Source organism: Mercurialis annua, linkage group LG2 (assembly GCF_937616625.2).
Source record: "Mercurialis annua linkage group LG2, ddMerAnnu1.2, whole genome shotgun sequence".
Classification (NCBI taxonomy): Eukaryota; Viridiplantae; Streptophyta; class Magnoliopsida; order Malpighiales; family Euphorbiaceae; genus Mercurialis; species Mercurialis annua.
In genome coordinates, this window is record NC_065571.1 from 57,668,105 (window position 1) to 57,691,209 (window position 23,105).

Sequence of the window (23,105 nt, forward strand, 5' to 3'; positions counted from 1 at the left end):
TTTAGGGGTACCTTACGCTAAACCCCCTGATAAAAAAAACTGCCGTAAACCCCCTAAACTTTACCTAATGATCAGCTAAACCCCTTTTACCCTAAAACCGCCCCAAAAAACCGCCCCAAGCCCTTTATTTTCTCAAAAATACCTAAAATACCCCTAAGGTCAATAACAAAAACCAAACCAACCTAATCTAACCAAATCTAAAGTCATTATCTAATCAAATCAGACATAAACCATCCAAATCATACTTAAACCACCAATCAACTCAACTAAATCAAACCATCCAACCGAAAACTTCCACCCGCCGCCGCCGGTTTTTTCCGGCCACCACCGTCCATTGCCGCAAAAAAAATTATTCAAATAAAAACTCATTTAATTTTAAAAAATAAATAAATAATTATTTTTAATTTAAATAAAAAAAATAATTTTTTTTAAATTAATTTTAAACCCACCGTGGTGGGTCTGCTCACCGGAGAGCAGACCCACCGGCCGGTGGGTCTGCTCTGTGAAGCAGACCCACCGGCGTGGGTCTGCTGCAAAGAGCAGACCCACCGCGGGTCTGCTCTTTGCAGCAGACCCGCGGTGGATCTGCTCTTTGCAGCAGATCCACCGGCGCCGGTGGATCTGGGGTTTTTGACGGATCTGTGCCTACGGGCTTTTAAAAATTCCATTTTAGTGCCTGTAGGAATTTTAATCCCATTTTTGTGCCTGGGACCACGTCATCCGCGATTTAATATCGCGGATTGCCATGTCATCCGCGATATTAAATCGCGGATGATGTTAAGTTAGGTTAATCTGTGGATTAACCTAACTTAAATGCCATCCGCGAATTAATTTCGCGGATGGCATTTACAGATTCCCTGCCATTGGCAGGGAATCTGTTGACCGTTGGAAGCACAGCTTCCAACGGTCAACAATTGAATGCAATCCGCGATATGAAATCGCGGATTGCATTCAATTGTGCAATGCAATCCGCGATATTAAATCGCGGATTGCATTCTATAAAATGGGGGCTCACAGCCCTCATTTTTCTCACACCGAAACAAATCTCTCTCAATTATAATGTCTCAAGCGGCGGTTTAGAGCGGATTTTATTTTTACGGCGGTTCGATTAGAAATTTATTTTTGAAGAGTTTTATTATTTTAGCACTATTGGAGGAGGACTACAAGAGGTAAATTTACTTTTTTCATTTTTTATTGTTATATTAAATTAGAAAAAAATAGATTAATATAACTTAAATGTTAGGTTTTTAATTACTATTTATTAAGTAATTGTACGTTAAAAAAATACGAGGTTTTAGTATAATATGTTATATTTTTCAATTAGTCATTGTTAGCAAAAATGTAGGTGTTATTATCATACGCGTTAATACCCTTATTGCTGGCATTTGGGATGAACATAGAGTGAGACCTCCATATAAAAGAATGTGGTATGCAAAGGAGAAGGCAATTGCTTCTGTTTACGGGGACTGGCATGAATCCTTCGGATGTATCAATGACATAATGCATAGTATGGTTCACGTAAATCCGGGCTCATTCTGGCATGCGGAAGGTATGTAATCATGTTTAACGGTGAATTAAACATTTTATATTCTAACTCTAAAACTTTCTATATTATTTGGCGTAGGCGATGATGTTTACATTAACGGGATGCTTCAGCCGAATGTTTACAATCTGCGTTACGGTGATGTAAGTTTATTTTTTTTTACAATACTTTTCATTTTAATTTAGTTTATGTTTTGACCTAATTCTTTCTGTGCAGATTGTTTGGCAGCCATACACCGACGATCTCCTCAGATCCATACCCTCCCAGTACCTTGCGGGTTCAGAAGTTTGGCGTGCTCGGGTACCCTTGATTTACTACAACATTGTGGAGTGGCACCAGCCAGATAGAGTATTGCAGCAGTTTGGGCTTATTCAGCCTATCCCTCTGGCCCCAGTGCAAGATCACCGCCTCCATTCCCTCCTTTACAAGAGCAGCAACAACTACATGGAGATCCTCGGGTATTACGTACTGATTTGGCTCCACAGGGAGTCACATGTCGTTGGCGGTTACCGTTTTGAGCGTCCACCACACTACCATTCCCAGTACATGGAGTGGTATCGGAGACACACCCGGAGGTGGATTACCTGGCAGGGTGCAGCTGACGGTTCGAGTGTACGTAACTTTTTTTTTTTACAAATTTACAATTACATTTTCTACTTTCTATATATTTACCGATTACTGTTTTCCCTTGTATAGCGTGATCTGGCGGAGATGGTCCACGTCCGGAGATCTAGCCGTGACTCCATAATTGGGTCCGCTGCACGCAGTTCACAAATGGCGTACATGGAGGATCGTCGGGATGTCACTCTTCCACCGCCTGAGCCAGCAGTCCCGGCATTTGTACTGCCTCCTCTCCCTCCTTTGACGGTTGACTTGGATTCCATTCACGGTCGTCGTAGACAACGGCCTACACCACGCCAGCCTCGTCAGCGGCCAGATCAGCCTATACCGCCCCCTGTGTACTATCATTACGATGCAGGAGAGAGCTCGCAGACACGACAGAACTATTGCGGGCCTACTCAATTTCAGGGTGACGGTTCACAGTTTCAGCAGCACTCGCAGGTATTGCGTACTTTATTATGTTTTTTTGAATAATAGTTTCACTTTATTTTAAAATACAAGTTAATAAATGTTGATTCTTATATTTTTAATTTTATTCTTTATTACAGGTCCCTCCGACCTCATCGTTTCCGGTACCACCGTCATCCGGGCCGTTCTTTTACTCCTCTGAACAGACGCCGTATACCACTCCTCTGACAGAGCCGGCTCAGTATCGACAGGCTACACCACCCCCATTTCAAGCACCTCAGCATGGTCAACCTTCTACCCCCTCTGATCAGGGTTACCGACCCGTGTTTTCTTGGCTCGATCAACCGTCAGCGTCACATTCGCGTCCCTCCCCTTCCACCCCGGTCGCGGATCCGTCGCAGATGTTTTTTTCGATATCAGAGGCTTGGTTGAACAGTCCAGGTCTCGGGGAGGGGGGCTCTTTCGAGGCGTTACAGTCCGGTAGTATTCAGTTTTCGGGTCCGTCCTTCAGCCTCCTTCCGCAGTCACAGGAGGCCTCGACTACTGCACCGGCTGCAGATGATCAGGAGCTATCCCTAGACGATGATCACGAGAGCGAGGGCGCGCCAGGTGACAGACCGGGTGATAGACAGTATCGCGATCTTACTGAGAGCAGTCTGCGCCGCACACTACTAGAAAACATCAATTTAGCAACAGATTTTCCGTTGCTAAAAGACTAAAATCTGTCGGTAAATTAGTTTTTTGTCGGTAAAAGACTAAAGTCCGTCGTTAAATTAGAGTTTTTTTGTCGGTAATTCTCTTTTTTCTAGTAGTGGCAGGCAAGATATGGGGTACGATATGAGGACTCAACTGGAGAAGAACACTAGATATCGAGATTATTTATGATTTTGTTGTTTTTGTAGACACTTTAAATTTTGTAATCCTACTTTATTTTATCGACTATTCCGTATTATTATATCGTTCATCATTTCATATTGTTTATGCAAATTTTAATTTTTGTATAAACTAGTAAAAACAGAAAAAATAATATACAATGCTAACTAAAAAATGGTTTTTATATTTTATTAGAATTTTAACAAAAAATCTAAAATACGGAATTTATTCAAAAACGCTAACTAAAACAATTTTAGTGATTTTATAGTAAAAAAAAATAAAAAAAAATGATTGGGTAAATAATACCCAATCATTGTCTCTCTCCAATGATTGGGGAGATAGATTACTGTCTCCCCAATCATTGGGGAGAGATGCAATCCGCGATTTTATATCGCGGATTGCATCTAATTTGGTTAATTACTCAGAATTGAGTAATTAACATCATCCGCGATTTAATATCGCGGATGACATGGAAATCCGCGATATTAAATCGCGGATGACGTGGTCCCAGACACAAAAATGGGATTAAAATTTCTATAGGCACTAAAATGGAATTTTTAAAAGCCCGTAGGCACAGATCCGTCAAAAACCCGTGGATCTGCTGCAAAGAGCAGACCCACCGCGGGTCTGCTCTTTGCAGCAGACCCGCGGTGGGTCTGCTCTTTGCAGCAGACCCGCCGACGCGGTGGATCTGCTGCAAAGCAGATCCACCGCGGGTCTGCTGCAAAGAGCAGACCCGCGGTGGGTCTGCTCACCGGATTGAAAAATAAAATTTTTATTATTTTTTATTTAAATTAAAAATAATTATTTATTTAATTTTTAAATAAATTTAGGTTTGATTAGATTGTTTGGTTTGATTGGATTGGATCGGTTTTAAGTGTGGTTAGATTGAAGCTGTCTGGTTTGTTTGTATTTATTTACAGATTTGAAGGGTATTTTGGTCAATTTATGCGAAAAGGGGTTTAGCTAATTATTGGGTAAAGTTTAGGGGGTTTACGGCAGTTTTTTTTATCAGGGGGTTTAGCGTAAGGTACCCCTAAAGTTAGGGTCCGTGGGTGATTATTAGCCGATCTAGTTGCTGCAGTCAACAACTTTATGCAAACTGGAATGATTTTCAACGAGATGAATGACACAGCTATTTCCTTGATCCCCAAGAAGAACAGCCCTACTAAAATGAGTGAGTTACGCCCTATCTCCCTCTGTAATGTTTTCTATAAAATCATTTCAAAAATCTTGGCCAATAGAATGAAACTTACGTTGCCTAACATCATTTCTGAAAGTCAAAGCGCCTTTGTCCAAGGTAGATTAATTAGCGATAATGTCTTGATAGCCTACGAAGCTATGCACCATTTAAAAAGGAAAACTCAGGGTAAGAATGGTTTTGCTGCCTTAAAGATTGATATGTCCAAAGCTTTTGATAGAGTGGAATGGATTTTTTTTGAAAAACATGCTCTTAGCTTTTGGATTTGGTCAGAAATTTACAAATCTTGTCTGGAATTGTATCACTACTGTTAGGTATTTTGTGATTCACAATGGCTTTGAGATTGGTCCAATTGTTCCAGGGCGTGGCTTGAGGCAGGGGGATCCCCTTTCTCCCTACCTATTTATCTTGTGTGCTGAGGGTTTAAGCTTGATGTTGCAGAACAAAGAAAGGTTGGGTTTGATTCATGGCTTACGGATTTGCAGGAGAGCGCCTTCTATTTCCCACTTATTCTTCGCTGATGATTGCCTGCTGTTTTTTAAAGCCAATAAAGAGGAAGTTGAGCACGTCCAAGATGTTCTTAATGTCTATGAAGAGTGTTCAGGTCAGATGGTAAATTTTAGAAAATCCTCCATTTTCTTTAGCATGAATGTTGAGCCTGATTGTGCTGAAGCTATCAAAAATCATCTTGGGGTTGGTTCAATGCAGGTTGATGGTTCTTATCTTGGCCTTCCTTTTATGATAGGCAGAAATAAAAGTATTGTTTTTGGCATGTTAAAAAGCAAAATCTGGTCTCGTATTCAGAGCTGGAAATGTCAATTTCTTTCGGCTGCTGGTAAAGAACTGCTTATCAAAACGGTTTTACAAGCTATCCCTAATTACTACTTTAATGTTTTCCTTATTCCTTCTAACATTTGTAGTGATATCGAAAGAATGTTGAATTCTTTTTGGTGGGGTACGAAGAGAAATAATGAATCTCGTGGTATCACTTGGAGTGACTGGGACAAGTTGTGCCTGCCAAAAAAGCTTGGTGGCATGGGTTTTAGAAAGTTTCGGGATTTTAATCTAGGGATGCTTGGTAAGCAAGGCTGGAGGTTCCTCAATTCCCCACATTCCCTAGCAAGCAAAGTCTTCTCAGCTAAGTACTACTATAACTCTGACTTTTTGAATGCTAAATTGGGTTCAAACCCAAGTTATGTTTGGAGAAGCTTATTGGCAGCTCAAGAGATTGTTAGGAAGGGGACTAGATGGCGTGTTGGTCGAGGTAACTCCATCCGTATTGTGTCTGATCAATGGCTGCCTGATGATTGTTTTGGTGTGGTTAATTCTGTTCTGCCTGACGACATGAGAACTGCTACTGTGGACTCTCTTATTACTGTGGAATATGGCCGTAGGAGATGGGATGAAGACAAATTGACTAATCTCTTTTGTGACTATGACAGGGACATGATTAAAAAGATTGCGCTGGTCAACGATAACCTCAATGATAAGTTAATTTGGCAGCCTGAACCGAGGGGTGACTTCTCTGTCAAAAGCGCGTACCGTTTATCCTATGGTGACAAGACTAACGTTGTTACAGGAGACACTAATTTTTGGAAGTGGCTTTGGAATTCTAAGATTCCTGAAAAGTGTAAAGTCTTTATGTGGAGAGGCATGCATAACTGGTTGCCCACGTTAGATGCTTTGAATGCCAGAAAATGTGATATTTCAAGCTATTGTCTATTATGCGAGACTGAAGCTGAATCTGTGCCCCATTTGTTTGTTAACTGCGCATTTGCTTCTAGCTGCTTCCTCATGTTGGGCATTTTTAATTGCTCTCAAAACTGGAATTCTTTACTGGACTTTTTTTCCTGGCTGGATAGGGGTAACAACAAAGACAAGAAGGATATTTGTGTGATGGTGATGTGGAGTGTTTGGCTTGCTAGGAATAATCTGTTGTGGAATCAAATCAAAGAGCTGCCGAAGCACGTTGTCAATCGAGCCACCAAAATTCTTCATCAATGGGAGATGGTTCAAAAGGCCCCTATAAGCAGTGTTATTGCTAATGACTTTGCAGGCGGGTCTGCTGTTTGGGAAGCTCCAGCTGAAGATTGGACGAAAATTAATGTAGACGCTGCTTGTTTCAGTTCGAACCCAGGTACTGGTTTTGCAGCTATTCAAAGAGATCATAGAGGGCGTTGGATTACGGCTTTGTCAGATTCAAGATCGGAGCAGCTTTCTCCGGTTGTTGCGGAAGCTTGGGCCCTTAAAGAAGCTCTGTCCTGGATTAAAAATAGCAATATGTCGGGAGTGGTTGTCGAAGTGGATTGCCTCCAAGTTATCCAAATCCTTTACTCGGAGTTCCAGCCTACTTCTACCCTTTATTGTTTACTGTTTGATTGTGCTTGCTTGATGAAAACCTTAGTTGATGTTAAGGTTGTGTTTGTCTATCGTTCTGCGAACTGCGCTGCCCATTCTCTAGCTAGGGCAACGTGTTCTGTGCCAGGGCGAAGGTTGTGGTCCTCAGACCCGCCTCAATTTATGTTGAATGTTTTGTATTCTGATTTTCATTAATGAAAGTTCTACTTGATTGTCAAAAAAAAAATGAAAGTAATAAATAAAGAGTGAAATCATATATTTCACATTACAAATTGTATAACTTTGTTTTGAGTTCTATTTATAGAAGGTTGAGAAGATTGATTTTGCCTTGATCATTATTCATACACTAAGACATAAGAAAATTTGTCATTAGCATACAGAATAGAAGTATAACATTCTCATTAAGAACTCAAAGAAAAACCTTAAAAACATATTGCAATAATAAAAACACAACACAAGAACATCTAATTTTTCCTCAAAGAAGAAAAAAAATGTTCAAAAGTTTACCATCCTCGCAAGAACAACAGAGTTGACTACATCATCTGTAGGATGAAAAATGGAAAGAATTTCAAAACCAACCAAATCCTGTTGATCAACAACAGGGTAAAGAAAAGCTCTTGCACCATTTGCACTTCTAACTAACAATATTCCTCCTCCTTTCATATATTTCCTTATATGTTCAATAATCTTTATTTTATTTTCTTTTTCCATCCCAACCAAAGCTGCCAAGAAAATACACTCATATTCTCTTAACTTCTCTGTCACTTCCATTACATCACATGTCTCAAACTTCATTCTCTTCTCCAATTTACTATCAGAACTCACAATCTCACGAGCCATGTCGTTAGCAGCCTCATCGAGATCATAATTATCAAAGTGAGTCGATTTCAAATGACGGGTCGCCATTATAATTGAAGTTAGAGGCATCGGACCAGACCCTATAAAGGCTACTTTCTTGGGCCGCACGACACCATTTTCGCTTAGAATCTTATGCTCCAAGTTGGTTAGTTTGACATAGTTATCATAGTAAGGGAAAAGATTGAGGTTGTTCAAAGGCTTAGAAATTTTGATCAAGAATGTTGCAAATTCAAGCTCTAATAGCCCTTCAGCTCGGCCGCTAAGATCGATAAGGCTTCTACGCATTTCTTGAACTTCTTTCGGTAAGTAAGCAATGTCTATGGTAGAAGGGAGGATACATAAGCTGACAAGTTGAGAGAAGAGGCTGTTCACTTCCTTTGAAGGTCTTAAAGAGGCAAGCTTAGATATAGTATCATGAATTCGGGTAATTCGAGCAATGAGCAACTCGTCGGGTATTTGGGTTTTGAAGTCGGAACTTGAGCAATAAGCCATTCCAAATCTTCTGGCTTAAGATTGTTTGCCTCAGTATGCAAATGTGTGTGTTTCGGCTTTTTGGAAAAGGAATCTATGTTCAACTATTTATAGCTTAATCGTAGTACGTAGTTTAGATTTTGATAGTAGAAAATAACTATCAAAATGATGTTTACGTATGAAGGTTTTTTCTAATGTTCAACTACAACAATATGGAGTCATGTTCCATGCCATGGGATCTAAGAAGGATACATCAATCTTGTGTGTTATTGTTTTCCCTCGTGTATAAAATAGAAATTAAGAAGATAATATATAGATACTACCATATTTCAATTCAATATTATTTGTTTATCGATCATCATATAAATGCGACTTAAACACTCAAAAGCCTCCCACCTTTAAATTTTTTTCAATTGCACCCTCACGTAGGAAAATTCTCTCAGAATCCCTCTACCTTTAGATTTTTTTTCAATTGTATCCTAAAGTATTAAATTGACCTATTTTCACATGAAAAAAATTAAAATAATCTTTCATTTTTAATCTATATTCTAATTAAATATTAATATTATTAATAATGTAAAAAATCATTCTTTCTAAAATTATATCTAATAATTTTTTAAAATTAAAATTATAAAAAATTTCAATTTAGAGTACAATTGAAAAAAATTTAAAGGTGGGGGGATTTTGAGAGGATTTTCTTATGTCAGGGTGCAATTGGAATGAAATTTAAAGGTGGGAGGATTTTGATAGAGTTTTCTAACGTCAGGGTGTAATTGAAAAAAAGTTTAAAGGTGGAGAACTTTTGAGTGATTAGGCCTTATGTATTCGGATTCCAACCGAGTATATAATCGTGTGAGCGATAATATTCTTCTTATTAAATTTTGGAACTATCTCATATTTTGGGTTATAGTGTATGAAACATTAATTAATTGTGATTATTGGTAATTTGACCAATAAAAGTATTTATCTGGTCATTATCTATTATACTGAACAATGAGAGTTATGAGTTTATTATAAATTCAACATATGAATGTAAAATATCTGATGATTTGTTGCTATTTAAACATTATTCATAAGTTAACATGAGCCATTGATTCCATTCACATAAAGTGTGGTACATTTCCTAAATGAATAATGTGATGGAATCAGATCCCAAAGTGGATTCATGTTCATATTAGTTGTAGGCTGGTTGAAATGTACAGATTAGCAGTCAAAGATCACAAGGCATTAGACATGCCACTATTATGAATTAAATCATTTCCATACTAATTCGTGTAGATTTCTATTTTAGATTTTGTTTTAAATTTAAATTAATCAATCATAATAAAGAGATACAAATATCCATTAAAAAATTACCGAGTCTTTACTAATTGTGGAATTGTCTAATTGTCATTTTGACGTTTTAGGATTTGTAAAATGGTTTCTAATTTGGGTCTCCACAAAACAACATACTCCCAATAGTGTAGTGCATATCCACTGACCTCCAATGAATTTTTAATGAATAAAATTAGGGTTTATTGCATTAAATCACAAATCTTAGCGTAATTTATGATTATAATATAAATTTTAAAATTTGACAATATTAATAACCAACTTTTATTTTTTGATAAATTAATAGACCGACCAATTATGCAAACAACACGTGCCTGTATATTATAATATCCACATTAGGGTTATTTTGACTCGGTGTACCAATTTGCCAAAAGATGAAAATAAGTTATTTATATTAGCAAGTTTTAAAGTTCGTGTTATAATTATAAATCAGGATAAAATTCGTGATTTAATTTGCAATTAATCCTAATACTTATAAATTTTGTATAATTTATAGATTTCATGAAATTAATTGTTTGATAACAAAAAATATTATGGGAATTTATAAATTGTGAAAATTTAATTACAAAACAAAATCTCATTTAAATCTTATCTCTTCAAATGGAAAAGTTAAAATCTATCAATTAATAGTTGATTAGTTTAAAATTTAATCATCCCAAAAATATCTCTAGAATTTCATAGTTTTTATATTCAATTTAAATGCAAAATTTACAAATTAATAAAATTTACATTTTATGAATTCAAAATTAATAAATTAAATAAATATATAGATTTAAAAGAATCTTCCTCCCACAAGTCCCCAATTATATATATATAAAAAAAAATACTTGATCCAAATTGTGCATGAATCTTTCTAAAATAAAAGGATATCATTAAGTAGTTGAAATTGCATTAATTTAAATCGATTTTTGAAAAATTATGATAGATTTTCATCAAATTGACTAAATTATAACAAATTTAAGTAAAAAATCAAAAAGTTTAGCTTTTTTAACACTATCATGCCTTTTCTTTATCAACTGCACAACTCAATTATAACTGAAGTGGAATTTCATAAGAAATTATAATAACAGGAGTGAACATATATAGGCCATGCACTATTGAGGTGCTAAATTTCAAGATAGTTATTGCTCATTTTGAATTAAAATAATTACTATACAAACTCGGCTAATTAAAACAGCATAATTGGACCCTGTACCAAAAAAAAAAAACAGCATAATTGGATAACAAAATTAGCATTAATCAATTATTAGTAAGAACCCACGGCATGACACACCCTGCTTATTATTGATGTTCACTGGTGGAGACATTATGTACATATAAATAATACCTATCAAGCAACACAAGACAAACAAGCAACCTCACAGTTTACCCCAACTCCAACCAATTAATGGCTGCTTCCAACGAGTTCCTCGTTACTCAAATTACCCAAATTCATGATACCATCTCCAAGCTTGACTCGTTGAGACCTTCGAAGCAAGTGAATAGCTTATTTTCTCATCTTGTCAGCTTATGTATCCAACCATCTTCCATAGACATTACTTCCTTACCCAGAGAAGCTCAAGAAATGCGTAAAAGCCTTATCCATCTTTATTTGTGGCCGAGCTGAAGGGTTCTTAGAGCTCCAATTTGCAACATTCTTGATCAAAATCCCGAAACCTTTGAACAACCTCAATCTTTTCCCTTATTATGCTAACTATGTCAAGCTGGCTTGCTTGGAATACAAGATTCTAAGTGAAAACGGTGTCTTGCAGCCCAAGAAAGTAGCCTTCATAGGGTCTGGTCCAATGCCTCTAACTTCAATTGTGATGGCAACCCATCATTTGAAATCCACTCACTTTGATAATTATGATATCGATGAGGCGGCAAATGACGTGGCTCGCCGGATTGTGGGCTCTGATGGTGATCTCGAGAGGAGAATGAAGTTTGAGACGTGTGACATGATGGAAGTTAAAGAGAAGTTAAGAGAATATGAGTGTATTTTCTTGGCAGCTTTGGTTGGGATGAGAAAGGAAGAGAAGTTGAAGATTATTGGACATATAAGGAAGTATATGAAGGAAGGAGGGATAGTATTAGTCAGAAGTGCAAATGGTTCATCAACATGATTTGCTTGGTTTTGAGATTCTTTCCATTTTTCATCCCACTGATGATGTGGTCAACTCAGTTGTTCTTGCAAGGAAACTAAGCTTTTAAAGTAGGCTTCAATGCCTTGTGTGGGTTTTTCTTTTTGCATAAATTGTGCTTGTGTTGGTGTTTTTATTAAAATTTCTGCTTAATTATGTTGGAAACTCTTTTTGCGTTTTTTCTTTGGGGTATTATTGAGAATGTTATGCATTTGTATTTCATATGCTAATGAAAATTATTATTGTCTCTCTCTAAGAAAAAAAGTGACCCACAAATCTAAATGACCACTATATACTATTATTATTATTACTATTTTCTTTACTTTTAGTTTAGGAGAGACAATTATGCCAAATCAAAATTGCAAAACTAAATGTACTATTTACCACATATAAATTGAGAATTAGTCCAGCTGACTAATACATAAATTATTTGTAGTCGAGCAGTTCGTTAAGAGTTAGGTTCGTGTTCGTTTATATGTTAAACCAACATAAACATAATGGTGTTCCGCTTATTTATATTTGCGAACAGCTCATTATACGTGAATGGACTCGTATATAAACTTGATTAGGAGTTTGTGAGCTAGCTTATATAAGAGCTCCACAAAGAGTTCGCAAACTAACTCATTTAGGTGTCCGAGCTTTTAATATATTCCATGGCTTATATAGCCTACATTACCCCATCCGATGTCGTGTTGCAATCTAAATGGTCAAAATTATACTGTTCTTCCGAAGAAGAAAAAACGTCTAACTAGGCTATAGGGTGAAAAAACTGGTAAAGTTGGTATGTGGTTGTCATGTTTGGAAAAATATGCTTAAATCGAAAAAAACACGGAAAATGAGAATATTTTATGACAATAACCGAAATAACCATGCATCTTAGCTCAAAGGGGGCACAAGAGACTTCAATAAAAAAAAATTGATGGAGGTTACAAATTGGTATGAATAAATTCATAAAAACCCAAGAAAATGATTGGTTTTAGAAGAAATATATGAACCAAAATATCCTATTTTTGGTTCCTCCAGAAACTACTAATTAGACACATAGCATTCCTTAGGGAGACCTAGTGGAAAACGTTTAGCATCTTTGCAATAATTATAAATCATATAATTGTCCTGAACCCATTTCATCTGACCTTGTTTTGCAAAGTCTGGTTCTTCCCAGAGCCATGAATTGTTGGAATTAGGGTTAGAAGAAGTACAAGAAGAAGGCCCATTGGTGCAGATGGAGGCATTGGCGTTGAAGTTTCTGTAAGAAGCAGTGAAGGGCGCATGAGACCAATCTATCTTCACAAGGCCTCCTCTTGTTGCCCAATTATCTGCATTCCACAGACTGGAGTATATTCTCATTGGTTGCTTTTTTGGAAATGGAACGCCAATGCTCTCCATGTTCTTGAATTCTCTAATTGCAATTCCGTCCACATAGAATCTAAAATTTGCAAAATATGTCATATACTTGTCAATTACTACATACATTCTGATGCAGATTTCAGGCAGCTGAAGTGATCATTAATACTATTTTCTACAGCATTTTATGACTCACTAAATTAAAATAAAAAATCTAACATTTAATGATTGAACAAACATTTAGAATAAAGGCCTAATGAATACAAAAATTCAATTTGGACTTTTCATCAAATGTTTAGTTTTAGAAATTTTAGGAAAATTTAAAGGTGGGCCATATTTGGAAATTGGTAGTATATGTCAAATTGGAGAGATTCTCAAGTAGACTCGCTCTACCATGCCATTTTTGGACTACCCTATCATATTATAACACGTCATTAAAATAATAGCACCATCGTAATTTGGTTTATTATTTTTTTACATTTTTAAATAGTAATATTACGATAGTGCCATTATTTTTATGATGCGTCATAATGTGATAGGTTAGTCCATGAATGACGTGTTAGACTGAGTTTACTTTAGAATTTCTTGTCAAATTGTATAAGTAGGAGAATTGAGCTAGGTTTATTATTAACTTTTGAAATCAGACTAAAGTTACAAAATTATAAAGTGTTTGGCTAGATATAAAAGAAGGCAAAAGAAATATATAACGGACTTGATAGGAGAATAAGGAATTTACATTATATTTTTAGGATTCCAAAGGATGGAATAGGTGTGAAAATCAGCAGTGGGGTCGAACCAAAGGTAGAATTGCTGCTCTCTGTTGCCTTTGCCTTGGCTAAAAACATTAGTGTGGAGGATGTAAGGATCGCCACTCAAATTTCCCAAGAATTCAAAGTCTATTTCATCCCATGTTGCCCCTTTTGATGATAACTGCATTTTCAAACAATTTTATTTAAACAAATTAAAACAATTAAGCAAAACATGTACTAATTACTATAATTGTGTTTCTCTTCTATTATAGTATTGATATTTCTCATTTAGGATGTGAGATGCATATAGGAGTGCATGATCTTTGATTATTTGAATATATTAATTGGTTTTTCTTTTTGACTTTTTGACTTTCAATTTCTTTCTTTTTTTGTTTTAGTTAAATCCGTTCTACCTTTACATGTTTTTTTTATTTTAATCACGTTTTTTAAAAAGTATCAAATAAAATTACCACCTTTTATTTTTTTGCAAATCTATCATAAATGTGAAAATTCGGTGTATCTTTATTGACTCGATGACCGAAATCAACAAGAAAAGAGTAAGAAGAATGTATTTTATGTGTTAACAGGGCATTAGTCAGATTAAAATATTTATTTGGGAGGAAAAAGACATCGAATTTTACTCATCGATGATAGATTTGTAAAAAAAATAAAAGGTGGTGATTTTATTTGACACTTTTTGAAGGATGTGATTAAAATAAAAAAACGTGTAAAGATGATGATTTTATAATAGAATTAATCCAAACCTTTATATGTTATTTCAAATTGTAACCATTGTTTTAATTTGTATTCTTCTAGACAATTAATTCTATTTTATATCAAATCAATATACCAACTTAAAACTGAGGAGGCCAACATCGTTACACATTAACTAATATTATTATGACACGTCAGCTCCAAATTAGCTGAAAGGTTTATACTCTGAAAAATAAAACTAATAGTTTCATAAGCATACATATTAAGACCAAGTACCAATTTGAAGTAAGGTATAAAGATTTGATAGAATTTCGGCTAATAATCCGTTTTTTTTCTTCACTTTTTAATGGGTGAATAGAAAACTAATTATAGAAAAAGATTAGTTGTAAAATATGAAAAACTTACATAATAGGCAGTAACAGTACCAGCAGAATTGCCGGGGACAAGCTTGAGCTGCATATCAATCTTTCCAAATAAATACTCATTGTTGGACTGAAATCCTGAGCCAGAAGCTTGATCAAGAGAAAGAGTGAGATCATTGCCACCGTTGAGTATCTTAGCGTTGTAGTCACCTCCCCAGGTCACATAGAAGTCTTCATAAAAGTTACCAGCATTTGCAACCATCATCAAGCTGATGATCACCACCATAGGACTCACTACCCTTGATCTCATTCTTTAAGCAAAATAATGCAATAAATTAATAAGTACAAAAATATTGTAGCGGGAAACTAATGAATTATAATTGGTTTTGCTAACTCTCTATATATATATAGACTATAGAGAGAGAGTCAGAGAAGAATTATATACTTGTATGTATGAGTTGTTGTTATGTCACAAATATTATGGACATCCATTAACAATAGTCATGCCTCTTATCAATTGTCAAACACGCTTTCTTTTAAGACCGACATTCGCTCCCTTCAAATGTTTGCAAAATGGCTAAACCCATCTTACAACTCTTGTATTATACATGTTTTGATTACTTACTAATTACTCCCTCCAATTTAATTTAATTTAATTTAGTTAGTCCTTAAACTTAAATTTGACACAAGTATAATTATATTTTATGAGATTTAATAGCTTATAAATTCAATTTAATTTCTTTTGCTTCTCTTACATTTTTTTAAGTATTTAAATAATTCCAAACATTCCGATAAAAATAAAAGTTGAACCGTCCAAAACCAAAGAATTCTGACTACCCCAAGATTAAAAGTTGATCACCATCCAAACTCTAAATTTATTAGTTTTCAGTTTTTAATTAGTTTAGTTCAGAAAATCAACAAGAAGACTATATTCAAAGTGAGGGTCGAAAACGCCATCATTATTCAAGAAATCGATACAATTCGTAATCTTTTGCCATGAACTCCTTAATAGTTTTTATTTCCATGAATATGAGTAGGTAACCCCATAATTGGACATTGTTGACTTGAACTATATTTATTTGATTATTGGATTATGGGTATTTATTCAAATTGTGTGGTGATTATTGATTTTAATTATGACTTGAGAGAGTTTAATTGAAATAGATCATATAATCAACAACCTAAGAGTTAATTATGCAAGAGTGCGTTAATAAATAGGCGTTCTTAGGAATTTTTTTCAAATCCAATTGATTGATGCTTATGCAATAGTAAGTTGTGTGCCTGTTAATTGATTTAATTGGGGTTTTGCATGTGATTACTTGAGAGAGCATTACAAGTGCTTTCGATTAGTCTACACTGCAATTTGAGAATTTGTTCCATAACCCATTTAAAAGATTCCTATTCGGCAATCCCTAATTTCCAATCTCATATGTTTTAAACCTTATTTAATTTCAACTTTAGTTAATGATAGTTTTTAGTTTAAATTGCTACTTTTCAACCTTACTATTTTCTAGACATATTGAGAATTGTTATTAGGTGGATATACAGTCATATATCACTTGTTTGATTATTATATACTTGCAGTATATAGCCAACAATACCCTTCTCTTGAATGCAAAAAATGTTAATGTTCCAGCTCTTAATTAGCTTTCAAAGTTGTCTCAATTTGTGCACAATAGAATTTGAGCCTTGTAAGGAGTTTCAAGAATTGGAAGAAAAAAAAAGGCTAAACCCATATAGAAGCCCATGTACTATACATTTATTTTTCATCTGGTCTCTATACTAACTTTTTACTCGTCTGGGTCCCCATACTTATTGTATTTTGTTTAAGTGATCCTTTTTTAACAGTTCCGTACCTGTGTGATTTCACTCTCCGTTTGCGCGAGTCCTATATTTATTTTAGGTCCACGTCATCACCCTGCTCATCTTCTTTGATTTTTTTAATAATGAAAGAGTCTGCTTTCTCTCACTACACACGCAGAAACATCAAACTTCCTCTCTCTAGATAATCAATTCCTCCATTTGCAATAAATTCCTAAAAAACCTTCGATTAGATCTGTACAAATTTCTCATTCATACCTGATCTCAATAATTCCAAACCTTTTCAAATGACAAGGACCGTTTAATTTTTATATGTAAATAAGAAGAAAAACTGATTAAGAATCAAACGGGACAACACTTTATCAAAACAACCTTTCACATGTAGAAATCTCCGGCAGTGGGACCTGCTAGTTTAATGATACTATTTGCAGTGGAGGCAGCGCCAATGATTCTGGCAATTTTTCCGGTGATAACGTAATTAATAAATTGATAATGAGAAAAGGCAAAGGTCACCGCCGGTAATTGTTGCGATATAAGCCAATCAAATGATTACCTGCTTCCATTACTACTGTTAGTGACGTCTAAATCATTCTCTTTCTCTACAAACAATTTTATGTTTGCCAAAATTAAATATAAAAGAAAAGGAAAAAGATAAAAGAATATAGTCATGCCATTACAGGTAATGGAAGTGAGGTTTGTGGGTTTTCCTTGATTTTATTTTAAACAAATGGAATGAAAGAAATGAAAGTAAATGAAGGGTTGAGGGTTGTGTTTAGGGAAGAAGATGAACAGTGTGGGCGGACGATGGTTGAACCGGGAAAAAAAATTATAACGTGGCTTTATTTATTTTTCTGAATAGAACACGTGGCTTCATCAAAGTAAAACTCTGTTAGTTAGATGGAGTGTGAATACACGCTCCTTTATTCCGTTAAAGAAAGGACTTTTTAAATAAAAAAGGGTATGTAGAGGGATTTAGACGAATGAAAAAATAATACAGGGACTAGATAAAGAAAAAGTGAATAGTACAGGAGCTTTCAGATGGGTTTAGCAAACAAAAAATTTAAAAGTCAACATGATCCCGCCAAGCATTTAAAATTCTTATTGGTTTAGGACCCCAATTATACACAGTTTCTTGTTTAAATAGAAGAGGAACATTGGTAAGAGTAGAATTACTCCTATGTTCCGGTTGTGTTTTGATATATTTACGCACACTTGTTACCTATATTGAACGTTATTATGCTAATGTTTGTGTTTAAGCGTTTCAGACACAATGCGAGTGTATCTCATAAGTTTCAGGTCAATTAAAAATATTAAGGATCAAATTTGAGGTATAGCGGATAGTTGTGCGAAGATTCAAAGAAAATATACACTGAAAGTAAAAGTGCATACTTGTGAATTTGACCACGCTACATTAATTTAAGATTTTGGAATACTTGGAGACTTCCATTGAATTTGTATTCTCCACAACAAATACAATAAACATCCTAAACTTTTCACGGAATCAAAAATCGTCTCATTCGCAATTATGAAGTTTTTAAGTTGGTGTGTGCGCATAAATCAAGCACTAATAGGTCATTTTTTGATGTTGTGCTCGCCGAACAGCCTGTAGCCACCATATGCGCTCGGGGAGCACAAGAAGAAAAACTACAGCCTGCTCGCCGAGCAGGCTTGTTGCTCAGCAAGCAGGCTACGAGTTTTACACACACTCGATTTGTTTTTAATGCACATGACTTGAAACAAACGCTCCAAATTAGACCGAAAGCTGATCGAACAAAAAGAAACAGAGCAGGGACTAAGGTAGGGCTGAGCAAAAACCGAGTCAAACCGAAAAACCGAGTCAAACCGAACCGAAATAAATAATGGAGTGGTTAGAATGGAGTAAATGGAGTGGTTTGGTGTTAGGGTAAGAAAAAACTCGGTTTATGGAGTTGGTTTGGATTTTCCCTTCGGTGACCGAACCGAACCGAGGAAAACCGAATATAAAACTACGTCGTTTTATACAAGAAACCCTAGGATATATAAATAATTTTATTTCCTAAACCTAACCCTAAAAACTGATCTCTCGCTCTCATTTGCACCGCCTCACTCTCTCTCTAAAAAACGCTCCTCCTTCTCTCTACGAAACCCTAACAATTTAAGCCTAATCGCTCGACTTATCTCTCATTTTAGCAGATAATCTTCCCTTCCCAGCATAGTCTACCATCGATTCTTCGTTTGCTAGCATTTGTTTCTCTGTTCCAGTCTTCCAGTGAAGTTTTTATCTCCTTTGCTTGTGAAGTTTTTGGCTCGCAAAGCATCAATCGATGCTAGACTTATGCTGATTTCTGTCGAAACACACGAATCATAAGGTAATACTAATACAAATGATTATATTTTCCTCTATTTTTTTTTATTTTGCTTTGATCTAACATTTTTCTTTTTATTTTTGTCTCTTCTTGTAGATTGTGTTTCCTTTATGACCTAAAAAAGAGTTATTAAGGTAAACCCTTATCTGTGGACTCTGTTACTGTCAATTTCTATCCCATGTCTCTCTGTTTTGATTCGTATTGATTCGTGGTTTTGATTGCTAATATCGGTCCTGTTTTCATGTTTCAATGGCTGAAATTTGTTGGTATTAAAGGCTTTGGTGGAAGCCCCAATCTGCACTATTCTAAGGTAAAACCTAATGCTTGCTTTCCTGAGTTCTTGTATTGTTGTTGATGTTTGGTCTTTGATTTTCTTGTGTTCCATGTCTCTGAGTTTGGTTGTTTCTTCTTATTTCATGAACTCTTTGCACAAATTGGTGCTTAAAGCTTTGGTGGAAGCTCTGTTTTTGTTATACAAAGGTAATGTTTTGGCTTTTATGATTAAAATGTTTGTTTATTATGTTTTTATTTTGATTAAGATTGTGTATGACCTAATCTGTGTTTTTGTTTTCTGTGTTTGTGTTTTTGTAGATGGACACTGATTCTGACCCTGCAATTGACCTTAATTCTGAAATTGATCTAGAAGCCATTACTGGCCAACTTCCTGTTGTCCAAGAGATTGCCCCAGATGGAAATGGTGGACAAAGTCCAATGGAAGCAAATGCAGTGACTAACCCAGACCATGCTGGTGGTAGTGGTGGACAAAATAATCCAGTGGAAGCAAATACTAGAAAGAGAAAGGAAGTCCACCAAAGATCAATTGTTTGGGACCATTTCAATGCTATTAAAGATGCTGATGGGGTAATCATACAAGCTAAGTGTTCTTACTGTGCTCGTATTTATAACTGTCATGCCAAAAAAAATGGTACATCTACTTTGAGAGGTCACATGCTTAGATGCAGTAAGCACCCGCATAGTTTAGAAACCAGACAAGCTTTATTATCCTTTCAGCCTGCTGTAAATGTGGGTGTAGTCCCTAATAGTGGTCCTCAAATGTGCAATGTTGCTAATTGGAAATTTGATCAGGAAGCCATTAGAAAGGCTGTGTCATACATGATTGTGGTTGATGAATTGCCTCTGAAATTTGTTGAGAAACAGGGTTTTAAAAAGTTGATGAGTATTGCATGTCCTAGGTTTAAAATTCCATCTAGATGGACTGTAAATAGAGACTGCTATGCCATGTTTGTGGAAGAGAAGCTGAAACTGAAACATTTTATGAAATTTAATACTCAGAGAGTAAGTCTAACTAGTGATGCATGGACTTCTAATCAAAGAATTAATTACATGTGTGTCACTGCCCATTTCATAGACACTGAGTGGAAGCTTCATAAAAAGATAATTTCTTTTGTACCTTGTTCTAGGCATAAGGGTGAATACTTGTCTAAGGCTTTAGAAACCTGTTTGCAAGAGTGGGGGCTCAAGAATATCTTTACTGTGACCCTTGATAATGCTGAAAATAATACTGCTGCCATGAGTTTTTTCATGAAAAAAATGCTGACTTGGGGTTGTAGTCCTGCTAGATGTAAAGTTGCTCACATGAGATGCATAGCTCATATTCTTAATCTGGTTGTGTCTGATGGTCTAAAAGAAAGTGGAGCTTCTGTTCAAAAAGTTAGGGGGGTTGTTAGATATATTAAAAACTCACCTCTTAGACTAAGTAAGTTTAAGGAATGTAAAAAGACATGTGAGTTAGAATGTAAGCGTTCATTATGTCTAGATGTCCCAACTAGATGGAATTCAACTTATCTCATGTTGAGTACTGCCTGTTTGTATCAAAAAGTCTTTGAGGAGTATGAAGAAACAGAGTCAAGCTTTAAAAAAGATTTGGGTGATAGTGTTCCTGGTTTCTTGGATTGGGAACATGTTAAGGAGTTATGTGGCATGTTAGAATGTTTTTACAAAATGACATTGAGAATTTCTGGTTCTCTTTATGTGACTTCTAACAACCATTTCAATGAAATTTCTGATTTGTGTACAATCTTGCAAGACTGGACAAGGTCTGATGATGTGTCATTGAGGTCTATGGGGTCTAAAATGAAACAAAAATTTGATAAATACTGGGGTGATCCTATTGTAATGAACAAGTTGATATTCTTTGCTAACATTTTAGATCCTAGGGATAGAATTCTTTATTTGGAGTACACATTGACTCATATGTATGGTGTTCAAGAGGGTAAATTTCTGTTTTCTGGTCTGATGGATGATTTGCTTGCATTATTCAATGACTATGAATTACAACATAAGAAAGAAAAGGCCATTGGTGGTGGCCAGACTAGTGTGTCATCTGAGCATGTTGGTGGCTTATCTCAAGCCAATTCTGTGTTGAAAGAGAGGTATCTACAAGAAATGAAGGAGACTGGTGGTGTTGGTGGGACCAAGAAATCTGAATTGGATTTGTACCTTGGAGAGGCAGTAGTTGCAAATGAGGAGAATTTTGACATTCTCAGATGGTGGAAGCTGAACTCAGAGAGGTTGCCTGTCCTCTCTAAAATGGCTAGAGACATTCTTGCAGTCCCAGTCTCCACAGTTGCTTCTGAGTCAGCATTTAGCACTGGTGGAAGAGTGCTAGATGACTTCAGGAGTAGCCTGACTCCAACACTTGTGGAAGCTCTAATCTGCACTCAGGATTGGCTTAAAGACCCAACTAAACCTGTTTCTGTTGAGGAGTCTTTGGATGAATTGGAGCAGTTTGAAGAAGGTATTATACTGTCAAACTTAAATTTTAGTTTATTTACATTTTACTTTGATTATTTATGAATTATTAACTCTCTATTATTCTTTTTTTGCAGGCTTTCAAGAACCAACCAATGCTAACACTAATGCTGTTGTTTGTCTATATGTCCTTTTCTCAATTTACTTGATGTTTGTTTGGTCATATGACATGTTGGCATGTTGGACTAGGAAGCCAAATCTGAGTTTGTTGCCTTTATGATCTAGTTGCCTTCTGATAAGTTAGCATAGACATAGTTTATATGTGTGTTGTTGGATTTGATTTCTCTGTCTTTATGCTTCATATTGGCTGTGATGATGCTTCCACCATCCAAGTTTGAATACTAATGACTGTAAATTGATGAGGCACTATATTTATGCCACCATTTTATGGACTTAGTGTTTGTGCTTGACATATCTTATATCTGAGCCTTTAAAGCTTTTGACATTGCTGATGAGATCTATTTATGTTTTTCTGTTGATTTCTCTGCTATGTCTTTGCTAATTTATCATTACATATTTTGGCTGTGATGAAGCTTCCACTTGTTTAAGTCTGATAGCTTGATCATTAACTGTGTGACATTAATTGTTGCCTTTAATTGATTTGATCATTAACTGTGTGACATTAATTGTTGCCTTTTAATTGATTTGAGCTTAAATGACTTATATTTGAAGTCTGAGCCTTTTTCTTTTACTTACATTAATGTGAATACTATTTTGCTTTTGGATACTGTCTTATTTCATTGTGTTATTTTGCAGGATTGACTTGTGAAGGAAATTTTGAAGCTGTACAGGCTTGTTTTGACCTAAAGCTGACAGATTTAGGGTATATTTTTGGTGAATATTTTGTACACTCATTAATTGTAAAAATGTAATAGCTTAGTTATGTTTTTTTGTAAAGCTAAGCTATAGTTTAGTATACTAAACTTGATATTTATATAGGCTTAGTGATGGGTGATTTTGAGCCAATGCAATTATGAAAAATTGCAAATGATTGGCCTTTTGATTATAATTTGTAATTTTTTGTAAAACTGTCAAATATATATAGTTTATTATTTTTTTTAATTATTTTCTATATATTTAAAATTCGGTTCAAACGGCTCGGTTCGGACGGTTAAACCGAACTTTCGGTCCACCGAACCGAAAAAACCGTATACCGAATTGCATGGTTTGGTTCCCTTAAAATAAAAGTGGTTTGGTTCGGTTCTGGGAATTT

The 23,105-nt window shown here is 35.5% G+C and overlaps 4 protein-coding genes and 1 pseudogene across 4 annotated transcripts; 3 read left to right on the forward strand and 2 right to left on the reverse strand.

Annotated features, from left to right (window-relative positions):
- Positions 1 to 1,723: 1,723 nt before the first annotated feature.
- LOC126668788 (uncharacterized) lies at positions 1,724 to 3,291 on the forward strand. Its single transcript, XM_050361965.2, has 3 exons — positions 1,724 to 2,155; positions 2,240 to 2,605; positions 2,713 to 3,291. The coding sequence occupies exons 1-3, from the start codon at positions 1,988 to 1,990 to the stop codon at positions 3,289 to 3,291; spliced, it is 1,113 nt and encodes a 370-aa protein (XP_050217922.2). The 5' UTR covers positions 1,724 to 1,987.
- A 4,088-nt stretch (positions 3,292 to 7,379) lies between these two features.
- LOC126670448 (nicotianamine synthase-like) lies at positions 7,380 to 8,397 on the reverse strand. Its single transcript, XM_050364181.1, has one exon. The coding sequence runs from the start codon at positions 8,352 to 8,354 to the stop codon at positions 7,500 to 7,502; it is 855 nt and encodes a 284-aa protein (XP_050220138.1). The 5' UTR covers positions 8,355 to 8,397; the 3' UTR covers positions 7,380 to 7,499.
- Positions 8,398 to 11,028: 2,631 nt separating this feature from the next.
- On the forward strand, positions 11,029 to 11,942 carry LOC126670187 (nicotianamine synthase-like; annotated as a pseudogene).
- Positions 11,943 to 12,661: 719 nt separating this feature from the next.
- On the reverse strand, positions 12,662 to 15,336 carry LOC126667176 (probable xyloglucan endotransglucosylase/hydrolase protein 23). Its single transcript, XM_050360136.2, has 3 exons — positions 14,998 to 15,336; positions 13,866 to 14,059; positions 12,662 to 13,211 (listed from the first exon to the last, which is right to left on the reverse strand). Exons 1-3 carry the CDS (start codon positions 15,262 to 15,264, stop codon positions 12,815 to 12,817), a joined length of 858 nt encoding a protein of 285 aa, XP_050216093.1. The 5' UTR covers positions 15,265 to 15,336; the 3' UTR covers positions 12,662 to 12,814.
- A 2,180-nt stretch (positions 15,337 to 17,516) lies between these two features.
- LOC126668789 (zinc finger BED domain-containing protein RICESLEEPER 2-like) lies at positions 17,517 to 22,869 on the forward strand. Its single transcript, XM_050361966.2, has 8 exons — positions 17,517 to 17,582; positions 18,378 to 18,572; positions 19,017 to 19,047; positions 19,396 to 19,430; positions 19,712 to 21,878; positions 21,970 to 22,095; positions 22,649 to 22,726; positions 22,832 to 22,869. The coding sequence occupies exons 1-8, from the start codon at positions 17,517 to 17,519 to the stop codon at positions 22,867 to 22,869; spliced, it is 2,736 nt and encodes a 911-aa protein (XP_050217923.2).
- The last annotated feature ends 236 nt before the right edge of the window (positions 22,870 to 23,105 follow it).